At 46.8% G+C, this 15,147-nt stretch overlaps 1 protein-coding gene across 1 annotated transcript in view; it reads right to left on the minus strand.

Annotated features, from left to right (window-relative positions):
• RGS7BP (regulator of G protein signaling 7 binding protein) overlaps positions 1–6,207 on the minus strand; it is a 196,075-nt gene extending 189,868 nt beyond the window's left edge. Inside the window, exons 1-2 of the mRNA XM_075326232.1 lie at positions 5,592–6,207; positions 2,811–2,977 (exon numbers count right to left, since the gene is read on the minus strand). Of these exons, the coding sequence (XP_075182347.1) occupies positions 2,811–2,977; positions 5,592–5,744 (320 nt within the window). The 5' untranslated portion in view covers positions 5,745–6,207. The remainder of the gene's footprint in view (positions 1–2,810; positions 2,978–5,591) is intronic.
• Positions 6,208–15,147: the final 8,940 nt, after the last annotated feature.

Raw genomic sequence — 15,147 nt, forward strand, 5'->3', positions numbered from 1 at the left:
GAAAGTTGTCAGAACACAGCACCATAGGATTCGATGGATGTTGTGGAATAAAATTACTCTTTGGATTACGTCGGAACTTCCAGGGTTTATTTATCCTTAATAAATTGAATGTGGGGGTGTCGGGGAGTGTTTATTCAAATTAATTTTTTTTCCCGTGTGTATGAGAGGTTTTTTTTCTCTATGCTTTCCGGATTAGTAATGAGGGTGTCTGATAGATGCCTGTACATTTCTGACCCCTAGGGTTGATGACAGCTGTCAATTCACTGCTGACATCAACCACAAAAGTATTATCCCAATTGTCACTGCATCAGGGTAATTGGGAAGAGCTGAACAAAGCACCAGAATTGGCACAACTGGATGTGCCACTTCTGGAGTGGCTGTGGGCTGCTATTTTCAGGTTGGAAAGGGCCAAATAACCAAGGCTTTTCCCACCCTGATAATATCAGTCCCCATTTTAATGTATTTCACACAAAAAACTGAAACTAATACCAATGGACAAAAAAGGAAAGTGACTTAAAAAAAAAAATCGTAATTGATTCCATCCTGCCAAACAAGATTGCTAAACTGTCTCACAACCTGCTGTAAAATAGGCCTAAGCGACCGAGGGCGGCTTAGTCATATATGATATAAGCACTATGTTATGCGTATTTCCCAGCTCATTAAAGCAAATGATTATTTTTTTTTACTTGCTTTCTTGATACCATTGCTGAAACCACTGAGAACAGATGGGTTGGTTGGGATTTCTTGATATATCAGTTGCATTCTAAACATAAAACAAGACCAGTCAACAAAAAAAAAAAACAAAAAAAAACCTGTTACAAATATATCAAGTAACATTTTATCAACTTTTATTTTCAGCTCAGTCTTGCCATTAGGGAACAAAGATTCCAAATAACCAAACTGCAACCATCAAGTTTAGAAGAGGCACCTTCCATATGGTGTCTGCAATTAACGTGAACCTGTCAGGTGCAATATGCACCCAGAACCACGAGCAGTTCTGGACGCATATTGCTAATCCCTGCTAAACCGTCCATGTATCTAGTAACATACATAGAGTTTTTTAGAAATAGTATTTCGAAAGATCCTTTATGATATGTTAATGAGCACAGGATCTAGTCACAAGGGCGTTAGTTCCTGCGCTTATTCCATCCTCTTAGCACGTCCATAGGGGTGTACTAATATGCTATTCAATGTCCATTGCTCAGTGTCATCACTTAGAACGCATAATCAGAAGTCCCGCACTTCCGGACATGCGCACTATGAAGTCGGGTGTACGCAGAAAGGTCTAGTGTGCATGACCGGAAGTGCCGGGGAATTCTGATCATGCGCGCTGACCCTAAACTCGGCGTTCTGAAGCGGGGAAAACAGCCACAGCTGATGACGCTGGGCAATTGGCATTGGATAGCATGTTAGCCCCTGTGGGCGTACTAACATGCTAAGAGGGCGGAATGAGCGCAGGAACTAATGCCCTTGCGACTAGTCCCTGGCCTCAATAGAATATCAAAAAGGATCTTTAGAAGCACTTTTTCTAAAGATCTCTTTATGTATGCTACTAGATACAGGGACAGTTAGGCAGGGATTAGCAATATGCACCCAGAATTGCTCGTGGTTGTGGGTACGTATTGGACCTGACAGGTTCCCTTTAAGTGCATCCATGTCCAACTATTAGGAGTCAATAATGGCGCTTGGGTATAAGTTCTAGCTGTCATCGCCCTTGCACTCAAGTCTTCATTTATTTTTAGTTTTTTCCCAAACTATGATACCACTTGGCATGTGGTGGTATGTTATAGACCAACAATATGAAGTAACCCCCCCAAAAACCAATGTGCACCAAATTATGATCTCCACCTATGAAGAGGAGGTCAATTTGAGTTCCCTGGAGACATGACTTCCACCAAAGGGTTTGAGAGCCAAGAACGTAGACAACACTGCTAAGAATAGTAAGCTTGTCATATTAATGTTGATGATACAAGTCATTAGAAGTCGTCAGTCTAATGTCTTCAGAACATCGACCTACACCCGGTCTAATGTCTTCGGATCATCGACCTACACCCGGTCTAATGTCTTGAGAACATCGACCTACACCCGGTCTAATGTCTTGAGAACATCGACCTACACCCGGTCTAATGTCTTCGGAACATCGACCTACACCCGGTCTAATGTCTTCGGAACATCGACCTACACCCGGTCTAATGTCTTCGGAACATCGACCTACACCTGGTCTAATGTCTTCGGAACATCGACCTACACCTGGTCTAATGTCTTCAGAATATCGACCTACACCCGGTCTAATGTCTTGAGAACATCGACCTACACCCGGTCTAATGTCTTGAGAACATCGACCTACACCTGGTCTAATGTCTTAAGAACATCGACATATACCCGGTCTAATGTCTTGAGAACATCGACCTACACCTGGTCTAATGTCTTGAGAACATCGACCTACACCCGGTCTAATGTCTTGAGAACATCGACCTACACCCGGTCTAATGTCTTGAGAACATCGACCTACACCCGGTCTAATGTCTTGAGAACATCGACCTACACCCGGTCTAATGTCTTGAGAACATTGACCTACACCCAGTCTAATGTCTTCGGAACATCGACCTACACCCAGTCTAATGTCTTCAGAGCATCGACCTACACCCGGTCCTGGGTCTTTTTTTATGCCGTAAAAGGAAGGAAGATCTATGATGCATGATAACAGCTTGGTGTCCTTGTAAAGACCTCTGAGCAACCCTCACCCACAGACATATCTAACATAATGAATTAACTGCTTGGAGATGAATTATGGAAACCACATATCCTACCCGGAGATTGCGGAGAGTTTTTGGTGTGCCTGGAGAGCCATCTCACAGCCTTTGGTTCGAGTTTTCTGCATTTCAGCCCGTAGGGAGGGACAGCTTATTGACACGTCCCCAATGGATATGACTAATTCACGATACAAAGCCACCTGGGTGTTGAAATCCTGGACAAGCTAGGGAAAAATACATTATCGCCATTAGAAACATGATTTTCCTTATGACATCAGATTCCGATCAGGTTCAGCCTTTATATAGGCTGCTATTTAACATTGACCTACATAGGAATATATAAATAAAAATGTACATATATCACTTTACAGGTGATGAATCCTTTAAAAATGGCTAATAAAAAGATTGACATTGGTAATAACGGCTTTAATCAGAGCAATGCATGAAATGACGCCAGTGCTAGGTGCATATGAGGACAACAACCCCCTCCCCCCCTAATGTGAGGACTAGACGGAGAGGTGAACGCAGGCAGGTGTCTCCTGTACGGGTCAGGACAACACTTCATATACAGAAGAGTCCACTAGTCCCTTACATAGAAAAACATATGGAAAAAAAAACTTTGCCTCCAAACGCTACGTGTCTCCTTTAAGGCGGCCTTTAACGTTCCATTTTCGTATCTTTAACTCTTTGTATGCCGCCCTCAAACCACTAAGAGAAACTTGTTCGGATCCCTCCTAATTCAGCATTGGGCATTATCACTGGCACATCTGCACAGAAATGGAACTGCTGCAGCCAATCACTACCAATGAAAGGGTTAATCACTGCCTCGCTCATTATATATATATATATATATATATATGCACTGCCAGAGGCCACTGATGTGACATCCAGACGCCAGTGCTGTACAATGTGCTGCAGACTGGGGGAATGTCTAATGTGAAGGTGGCAGACACCTGTGCATTCCCCAGGACTGGGTCTGGTGCCAGCAGGTGGCCATAGCTGGAGGAGGGGAGAGGGGCAGAGATGGTGGGTGCTGTGGTTACTGTAGACACCCAGAGACAGTGGTGGAGACTCCCAGCTGGGTGCAATGCTCTGCTCCGTGCATTCCAATCAAGTGGACTGGATGGTGCAATGCTCTGTGCACTGAACTATATATAGTAGCTTAGTGCAATACTCTGCAGAACACATATCTCAATATTTAGGCAAATCATTCACTGAACTGAGAATTTCAGTGCAATGCTCTGTACATCCTATTACCCTAGAACACAGCTTACTGCAATGATCTGCAGAATACTATAGATGCCAATCATGCCCTGAGCAATAGATAGAGAATGGGGAACATCTGATGGACCGTATGCATTACAATCATGCACTAACCTGTATGGAGATTGGGGTCACTGGAGTCATCTAAGCTCAGAGAAATAACTAGGGGTAGGGGAGACATACAGCCCAGGCTTCCACTCATTGCCCTGTGAATACAGCGAGTGCAATGCTCTGCTGTGCACACTGAGGCTGGGGGTGCAATGCTCTGCTGTGCACACTGAGACTGGGGGTGCAATGCTCTGATGTGCACAGTGAGGCTGGGGGTGCAATGCTCTGCTGTGCACAGTAAGGCTGAGGGTGCAATGCTCTGATGTGCACAGTGAGGCTGGGGGTGCAATGCTCTGCTGTGCACAAAGAGGCTGGGGGTGCAATGCTCTGCTGTGCACAGTGAGGCTGGGGGTGCAATGCTCTGCTGTGCACAGTGAGGCAGGGGGTGCAATGCTCTGCTGTGCAGAGTGAGGCTGGGGGTGCAATGCTCTGATGTGCACAGTGAGGCTGAGAGTACAATGCTCTGCTGTGCACAGTGAGGCTGAGGGTGCAATGCTCTGCTGTGCACAGTGAGGCTGAGAGTACAATGCTCTGCTGTGCACAGTGAGGCTGGGGGTGCAATGCTCTGATGTGCACAGTGAGGCTGAGAGTACAATGCTCTGCTGTGCACAGTGAGGCTGAGGGTGCAATGCTCTGCTGTGCACAGTGAGGCTGAGGGTGCAATGCTCTGCTGTGCACAGTGAGGCTGAGGGTGCAATGCTCTGATGTGCACAGTGAGGCTGAGAGTACAATGCTCTGCTGTGCACAGTGAGGCTGAGGGTGCAATGCTCTGCTGTGCACAGTGAGGCTGAGGGTGCAATGCTCTGCTGTGCACAGTGAGGCTGGGGGTGCAATGCTCTGCACAGTAAGGCTGAGGGTGCAATGCTCTGCTGTGCACAGTGAGGCTGGGGGTGCAATGCTCTGCACAGTAAGGCTGGGGGTGCAATGCTCTGCTGTGCACAGTAAGGCTGAGGGTGCAATGCTCTGCTCTGCACAGTGAGGCTGAGGGTGCAATGCTCTGCTGTGCACAGTGAGGCTGAGGGTGCAATGCTCTGCTGTGCACAGTAAGGCTGAGGGTGCAATGCTCTGCTCTGCACAGTGAGGCTGAGGGTGCAATGCTCTGCTCTGCACAGTGAGGCTGAGGGTGCAATGCTCTGCTGTGCACAGTGAGGCTGGGGGTGCAATGCTCTGCTGTGCACAGTGAGGCTGGGGGGTGCAATGCTCTGCTGTGCAGTGAGGCTGAGGGTGCAGTGCTCTGTACAGTGAGGCTGAGGGTGCAGTGCTCTGTACAGTGAGGCTGGGGGTGCAATGCTCTGCAGCAGCCATGCACTGGGCTATATGTGGCACAGGGTGTCATCTCCAATAGGTGCTGCAGTTTTAAAAATAGTGCATGTGCACGTGATGGGAATAGACAAGATGGGGGAGGGTGGCAGTGGCACTAAAGCAAAACCATTACAAATATTCGGTTATTTGCGGTGCTGTACCCACCATCTTGCAGTGGTCCAGGGTTCTCTGGGGCTTGAGGGCGCTCTCGGAGCTCCCCCTGCGATCAAGATCTCTGGAGAGAGATTTGCTGCCGATTTGGAAGATCGATCCCTGTGACCTGGGGCGATTTTTGCGCCCATTCGGTGCAGAAGTCATGCATACACATCCACCAAGCAATGCCAAGGCGAGATGGGGGCGGGTGTAGGGCGCAGCCTCTGCACAGGGCGCAAAGTGACAGGAACTCCTTAGGAACTCGGTTTTCTTATAGGAGGAGCAGGTAACCTTCAGCGGCCAGAAGCAGAGAGGCTGAGTCTTGCTGCATAGCTCGGATCAGGGGATGGCAGCCCTGCAATGCATGGTGATCCCTGTATATCCCAATGTGAGTGCACACAGGCTTCCTCCTGAGATCGATCACAAGGCAGGGCAGGCAGTTAAGAGTTGCCATTCAGAAGGGGGTTGCGCTCCTGTGTCTTCTAGATTAGCTGTAGCATCCTCACAGTACCAGGATCACAGCTCCCTGGAGGATTAAGAAGATCAAGCCAAGGATCAGGCTCACTGCTCTCTTCCTCAAGATCCTCTGAGATGCTTGGTGGGACTGGAAGAGGTTGGGAATCTGGCAGACTGACGTGGTTAGCATCATAGCACATTGATAGGACAGGAATACAAATGTGATCTATCAATCCACCCCCTACTGTGTATATACTTCTCCAATCCAAGCCCAGGAACATCAATGGCAATATCACTTCATACTGTTCTATTATTAGGCAGACTATAGAATACAACACATGGGGAGAAGAAGGCTGGATAAAGGCACTTACTGCTGCCCTCAGTGAGGAAACTAACGGGAACAGGCACAAAATGTAAGAAACTAGTGTCAGACTGGGGCAGCAAGGGCCCTCCAATAACACTGACTCTAGGGGCCCTCCAATAACACTGACTCTAGGGGCCCTCCAATAACACTGACTCCAGGGGCCCTCCAATAACACTGACTCCAGGGGCCCTCCAATAACACTGACTCTGGGGGCCCTCCAATAACACTGACTCTAGGGGCCCTCCAATAACACTGACTCTAGGGGCCCTCCAATAACACTGACTCTAGGGGCCCTCCAATAACACTGACTCTAGGGGCCCTCCAATAACACTGACTCTAGGGGCCCTCCAATAACACTGACTCTAGGGGCCCTCCAATAACACTGACTCCGGGGGCCCTCCAATAACACTGACTCTGGGGGCCCTCCAATAACACTGACTCTGGGGGCCCTCCAATAACACTGACTCTAGGGGCCCTCCAATAACACTGACTCTGGGGGCCCTCCAGTAACACTGACTCCAGGGGCCCTCCAGTAACACTGACTCTAGGGGCCCACCAGTAACACTGACTCTAGGGGCCCTCCAATAACACTGACTCTAGGGGCCCTCCAATAACACTGACTCTAGGGGCCCTCCAATAACACTGACTCTAGGGGCCCACCAGTAACACTGACTCTAGGGGCCCACCAGTAACACTGACTCTAGGGGCCCACCAGTAACACTGACTCTAGGGGCCCTCCAATAACACTGACTCTAGGGGCCCTCCAATAACACTGACTCTAGGGGCCCTCCAATAACACTGACTCTAGGGGCCCACCAGTAACACTGACTCTGGGGGCCCACCAGTAACACTGACTCTGGGGGCCCACCAGTAACACTGACTCTGGGGGCCCACCAGTAACACTGACTCTAGGGACCCACCAGTAACACTGACTCTAGGGACCCACCAGTAACACTGACTCTGGGGGCCCACCAGTAACACTGACTCTGGGGGCCCACCAGTAACACTGACTCTGGGGGCCCACCAGTAACACTGACTCTGGGGGCCCACCAGTAACACTGACTCTGGGGGCCCACCAGTAACACTGACTCTGGGGGCCCACCAGTAACACTGACTCTGGGGGCCCACCAGTAACACTGACTCTGGGGGCCCACCAGTAACACTGACTCTGGGGGCCCACCAGTAACACTGACTCTGGGGGCCCACCAGTAACACTGACTCTGGGGATCCACCAGTAACACTGACTCTAGGGATCCACCAGTAACACTGACTCTAGGGGCCCACCAGTAACACTGACTCTGGGGGCCCTCCAGTAACACTGACTCTAGGGGCCCACCAGTAACACTGACTCTGGGGATCCACCAGTAACACTGACTGGGGGCCCACCAGTAACACTGACTGAGGGTCCACCACTGACCAGTAACACTGACTCTGGGAGTCCACCAGTAACACTGACTGGGGATCCACCAGTAACACTGACTCTGAAGATCCACCAGTAACACTGACTCTGGGGGCCACTAATCAACTACATGCAAATATTACATTCACAAATGTACCTCTGCTTCTATCTAATATATAAAGCTTTGTGTGTGTGTCCGCTAAAGGAATTTGCACCATCGCATTTACAATCATGAAATTTTGCACAGACATTCCATGTGACTCAGGGAACGTCATAGATTATGTTTTGACGGGAAAATTTAACCTCGCACTTTACAGATACTCTCCAAAAAAAACCTGCCTCCATTAAACTGAATGGAGGTGGGAGCTACAGGCTATAAATAGCAACTGTCAGTGGTTGCTATAGGAACAAAATAAACTGTTAGTATAAGAAGCTGATGTGTGAGGTAATAAAATGTCGGGGAGACGGATAGAGAGAGACAGAAAAAGACAGAGACCAACAGAGAGGGAGACAGACAGAGGGAGGCAGGGAAAGAGAGGACAGACAGACAGGGAAAGAGACAGAGAGAGACAGTCAAAGAGGCAGACAGACAGGGAAAGAGACACCCAGACAGGAAAAGAAACAGAGACAGAGAAAAACAGTGAAAGAGACAGACAAAGAAAGAGACAAGAAAAAAGATAGGGAAAGAGACAGACAAGGAAAGAGACAAAAACAGGGAAAGAGACAGAGACAAGGAAAAAGATAAGGAAAGAGACAGACAAGGAAAGAGACAGGGAAAGAGACAGAGACAGACGGGGAACGAGACAGACAGGAACGACACAGACGGTTAACGAGACAGACGGGGAACGAGACAGACGAGGAAAGGGACAGACGGGGAAAGAGACTGACAGACAGACACAGAGATAAAGAGAGACAGACAGACACAGATAGAGACAGACAGAGAGATAGACACATACAGACAGACATGGATAGAGAGAGACACACATGGATAGAGACAGACATAGAAAGGGACAGACAGACTGACACACAGAGACAGACAGAGAGACAGAGAGAGACAGACAGAGGCAGACACACAGACAGAAAGAGACAGAAACAGACACACAGTGAAAGACACACAGAGATAGATACAGACAGACAGACGGACAGAGGAATACAAAAAGACAGAGACATACGGACAGAGACAGACACACAGAGACAGACACACACTGACAGACACCGAGACAGACAGACAGACAGAGACAGACAGACATAGACAGACAAACAGACAGAGACAGACGGACAGAGACTGACAGACACAAACAGACGAAGATGGGAGACAGACAGAGAGACAGTTACTATCCTGGGCAACGCCGGGAACTACAGCTAGTATAATAATATACTGGGTAGTTTGTAAAATGAATGATGAACTATTTATTTTGTCTGTATATAGTAAAACAAGTGAGGAGAAAACACGACCAAAATCCAAAGTGCAAAAGGTGAATTCTTTATTAGTAAAAGGGTATGTGCGGGGCGGCACAGTACAAGTGAGGGCACGGACAAACAATCAATGACCATGATGTACAGACAATTTTGTCAAATAGAAAATGTATCCATAAAAAAAAAAAAAATCACATAATATCAGTCACAACATTTGAGAAGCAAAGTGATAATTTATACTAGGTAAAGAGATACAGGTGTCAACAGGCAAAATTGCATCCACATGAAGAGGGAAAAATTTCCCACATATCCATTGCATCTGGGTACCCAATTAATTGTAATATATTAATTCCAAAGAACGGTGTGACAATAACATTCTTTTATGAAAAATTTAAGGAAACCTCAGAAAAATGCATATCCATGATAAGATCCTATGGTGTACATTGCCTGTATTGACACCAATTTGAGGACTGACATATTGGACATCAATGACAAAGTGTGATCATATCCAATGGTCACAAAAAACACATCACACAGTGATAGAAGTAGATGGATACATAAGTATAACATCAACCAGAAAGAGCTATATCGTTATATATAATAGAGAGAGAAAACTCTATCTGCATATTCTATCTATGTGGGTCCCCAGTCCAATGGTAAAGAGTACGACTAATATAGCCATAATACCCATATATAAAAAGGGGAAAACTACCACAAGCGTGATATAGTTGTCTGATATAGCACTATACCTGGAAGAGATGGTGGTCAGTGGGTGTTGTCCGCGTCCTTCCCGACGTCCGTTTCGGCTGGAAGCCTTCGTCAGGCTTCACGCCCCCTCCACTAGTGTATGCAGGAGAGCAGACAGCTGCAGAACTACAAGGCTCAGCATCATCCTTCCAGGACTGTATGCAGGATTTCTTTGCCCCCCCCCAAAAAAAAAAAAAAATGACATGAGCTTCGCCATATTTTTGTATGCTAGCCGGGTACAGCAGGCAGGTACGGGCTGCCCCCAACCCCCAGCTGCCTAGTTGTACCCGGCTGGGAACCAAAAATATAGGGAAGCCCATTTTTTAAAATTATTTCATGAATTTCATGAAATAATTTTAAAAAAATGACGTGGGCTTTGCCCAATTTTTGAGTCCAGCCAGGTACAACTAGGCAGCTGGGGATTGGAAACCACAGCACAGGGTGCCCATGCTTTCTGCGCTCCCCCGCTGCGAATTGAAGTCCGCAGCCGCCCCAGAAAATGGCACTTTCATAGAAGCGCCATCTTCTGGCGCTGTATCCAATTCCTCCAGCTAGCTGCCCTGATGTCGGGTGGCTTGCTGGGTAATAATGGGGTTAGGGCTAGCTGTATATTATCAGCTGGCCCTAAGCTCGAAATTCATGGTGTCGCGCCAATATTAGACATGGCCACCATGAATTTCTAGTACAGATAAAAAAAAACACAACAACCAGAAAAATATTTTTATTAGAAATAAAACACAACACAATTAGTGACTGCATCTTTATTGAAATAAAGAACCCCCCTCCGCAGTAATCCTGGGTCAAGGCTCCCGCGCCGTCCACTCCGGATCCAATATCATTTGATTGGTTTGCTGGAAGGCAAAGCGATCAGATGATGTGTCAGGTTCAAGGATGTGAATCACATGACACAGCAGCTGATTGTATAAAATCCGTTTATGCAATCAGATGATGCATCAGTGCAAAAAAATAAATAAATACGCACGTCTGTGCTGTGCTTATAAAATCACTGTATAATTACCAGGAGAGCGATTATCATTACAGGACTACTTGCAGTAGTCCAGCAGGTGCATGAGCTCATTATAACTCTGCTCTACATTCAAATAATGCTAGATCTGCAGCAGAGAAAACAATAATTTTATCAAAATGACAGCAAACAGCTCAGTAAGTGACAAATCGCTGGAATCAGGGTCTCTGTCTATACATTATGCTACTCTCAGATGGGGGAGCAAAACTGTGATGACAGATTCCCTTTAAGTCTATTTGTCTAGGTGGCCTTTTACTGTCCATTTACTTAGTGAATAAAATAGTAAAAGGTTGCAATTTTTTGGTGCAAAAATGGTGTTCAGAAAATGTGATACTTTATTTTACACCAAAAACAGACACAATAGCCAGATAAATGCCCCTATATGTGTTCCAAATAGAGGAGTCAGTGACAGAGTTATGTGACCACTGGATGAGAAGACATGTTGGGTGACAAGCGAAGACAGCATTCCACCAGAAGAACCAGCAGTAAAGCAAGAAAGTGGAAATGGATTGCGTGATGCTTCTTTCCTATGGTGGCCAGTGAGCTCTTATATACAGCATTCCAGAATATTATATATTAGAGCCCAGGCCACTCTATATAACATAAAAAAAACCTTTTATTATACTCACCTAAGGGGCGGGGTGGTCTGGTCCAGTGGGCGTTGCTGCTTTCCGGTCCAGCGTCTCCTCTCTGCGGTGATCACTGTCCTCCTTCTACCCAGCCCAGTATGGATGGATGGCATTGTGGTCTTGCACAAGCACACTTTGATCTGCTCTGGTCAGGGCAGATCAAAGTACTGTAATGCGCAGGCGGGAGGAAAGGTTAACAACCACCCGCGCATGTGCACTACAATACTTTAATCTGCCCAGAGTAGGGCAGATAAACGTCCACCTGCACAGGACCTCAATGTCGGCCAGATAATGTAGGATGCGTCATGCACACAGGCCTCAGCAGAAGGAGGACAGCAATCACTGCAGAGACGAGGCGCCAAGACCGGAGAGCAGCGACACCCATCGGACCGGACGGCCCCCTAAGGCTGGTTTCACATCAGCGTTTTTCTGTCGCACTGTCAGATCCGGCACAAGTACAGTACAGTTCAATACAGTTCACAGGCAGCGCGGCAAGCTCCGGTCACATGCTGTCACATGCTCTTGTCACATTACCGCATGTGCCCGGAGCTTGCCAGTAAACTGTATTGAACTCTACTGCACTTATGCCGGATCTGGCAGTGCGGCAGGAAAACGCTGATGTGAAACCGCGGTTAGTGAGTATTATAAAGGTGTTTCCTACTTTCTACACTGCGGCCTGGACTCTTATATACAGTATTCTGGAATGCTGTATATAAGAGCTCACTGGTGGTGGCTGCAGTTTATAGTCGCCAAATCTGGTGACAGGTTCCCTTTAAGAGAGTCCAATATGAATTTTTGCATTTTCTGGATACAAGGCGATCAGTCCGAAGATTTCAGCTCAGGTGAGTTTTGCAAGATAAAAATAAAAGAACACTCAGAAGAACATCGGGAATAAAATATAAGAAAAACAGGCCACTTTATACAAATCACTAGAAAGATAAAACAATAAAAAAAATCCAGCAAAGTCTCACAGTCGTGAAACTGTTTGCCATCAGTTAGTATTAATTGTTACACAGATCTATCTTTTGTTATCTTTTACTTTTGCTCAACAAGCCCCAAGTTGATTTTTTGATACTCTGTTGGGAGATGTTTATGCTGTATGTGGCCACCTTATATGTGGCCACTCATTGGTTGTGACATGAATTTGCTCATGTGAAATTTGAATTTTCAATCACATTTTTTTTAAAAGAGATAAGGGCAGACACCTTTGTAATTTCAAAGGTGCAAAATAACGGGCCATATCAATATAAAAATAAATATATATATATATACATTCATGTAATTGAGAAAACGTGTAGATGCAAATACAAGAATGATCATGGTAATTTAGCTATTTATTCCCTCTTAAAAATGTATTATTAAGAAAATATAAAAGTATGGCTCTCTGCTCTGTGGCGGAGCCCATCTGACTGTCACATAATGAGCCGAGTCACAATTGGCAATCATGAGTGTATAATCTACCCAAACAAATATGTTCAGGACTTTTGCCCAACAAAACTGATGTAATAGAACATATTTCCGTTCTACAGTATCATGCGCCTTGTAGGGGAGCCATACAATCATATAGTCAATAATAGATACAATGATAGTGTATGCCGATTAATTATTTCTGAAAATGAAAGACTAGCATTGATCTCGTGTACGATAATTTGGAATCATCTCCATTTAAAATACTATTTGCGATATAATTTCTACTTTATACTTTACTTTGATCAAATAATCATGAATTTGCTGGGATTGCAGCTTTGCATACCTTTGGTATTGTGGCTGTAAATCTATTGAAGGTCTTTTCAGAAAAGATTTACGCCAAATGTTGGATTTCAAACTTTTGCTATCGCTTAACTCTTTTCAGAGTTAAGGCTGCTTTACACGCTACGACATCGCTAAAGCGATATCGTTGGGGTCACGGAATTTGTGACGCACATCCGGTCGCATTAGCGATGTCGTTGCGTGTGACACCTATGAGCGAATTTAAATCGTCACAAAAACGTGCAAAATCGCTAATCGGTGACATGCCCCCCTATTCCCAATTATCGTTGCTGCTGCAGGTACGATGTTGTTCGTCGTTCCTGCGGCAGCAGCACACATCGCTATGTGTGACACCGCAGGAACGAGGAACCTCACCTTACCTGTGGCCGCCCGCAATGAGGAAGGAAGGAAGGAGGTGGGCGGGATGTTCGTCCCGCTCATCTCCGCCCCTCCGCTTTGATTGGGTGGCCGCTTAGTGACGTTGCTCTGACGCCGAACGAACCGCCCCCTTAGAAAGGAGGCAGGTCGCTGGTCACAGCGACGTCGCTAGGCAGGTAAGTAGTGTGACGGGTCCCCGCGATTTTGTGCGCCACGGGCAGTGTTTTGCCCGTGACGCACAAACGATGGGGTTAAGTACGCTCGCTAGCGAGATCGCAGCGTGTAAAGCGGCCTTTAGGGTATGTCTGAACGCTGCGTTCTTGATTTGACAAAAAAAAAAAAATGCACCCTCTGGCAGACTTTGACAACTGTAAACACTGCGTTTGACAAAAAAAATGCATCCAAAACGTACGCGTTTTGCATGTGTTTTGCATGGGTTTCGGATGGATTTTTGTCAGTGCGGTCCCATGACGATTCAGCTCTGGTACAGCCCTGTTCTGTCACAGCAGCACCGTAGAGCATGACTGCCCGCTGACAGCAAACAGAGACAGAGCCACACAATGAGAATGAAATCTAGTGAATCTCAGACGTAAGTGCCGCGACACAGGTAGGAGTGTGGGGCCCGCAGCTGTGAGGTCAGGGGTTCACCCTAGTTCATTGTCATCGTGCAATTCTGTCTCTGTGTCGCGGCCTGATTTGCGGTCGCAGGTGAAGAACTCACCTGTGACAGCAAATCAAGTGAGTAAGGGCACTGCTGATCGCACGGCTCACTTCAGTCACTCAGGTGATTTGCTCTCACAGGTGAAGGACTTCAGCTGTGGCCGCGGGTAACCTGAGTGACGTCACTGCTGATAGCGCGGCTCACATCAGTTGCTGCGTGGAGCTCATAGCGAGCAGTCGTTCTCTATGGCTTCCCGCTGTGAGTGTCAGATGTAGCAGTGCTGGAAGCGTCGTGGGACCTCCCGTGGATTACGTCGGACTTGGAGGGATGTGTTGGGGTTAATAAAGTGGTGAAAGAGGGTGTTTTTTGTCTTTTATTTCAAATATAGGATTTTTCGGTGTTCGTGTTTATTTACTTACATTACAGTTTAGTGAGTGGGGGTGTCTCATTGACACCCGCCATTACTAAGCTAGGGCTTAGTGGCACCTATGGGCTGCCATTAACTCCTTATTGCCCCGATTGCCACCGCACACCCAGGCATTCGGGATGAGCCGGGTAAAGTCTCAGGACTGACACATCTAATGGATGCGGCAATTCTGGGCGGCTGCTGACTGATATTTTTAAGCTGGGGGGCTCCCCATAACGTGGGGCTCCCCATCCTGACAATACCAGCCTTCAGCCGTGTGGCTTTACCTTGGCTGGTATCAAAATTGGGGGGACCGCACGTCGTTTTTTGAAACTATTT

The sequence above is a fragment of the Anomaloglossus baeobatrachus genome, chromosome 1 (genome assembly GCF_048569485.1).
Source record: "Anomaloglossus baeobatrachus isolate aAnoBae1 chromosome 1, aAnoBae1.hap1, whole genome shotgun sequence".
Classification (NCBI taxonomy): Eukaryota; Metazoa; Chordata; class Amphibia; order Anura; family Aromobatidae; genus Anomaloglossus; species Anomaloglossus baeobatrachus.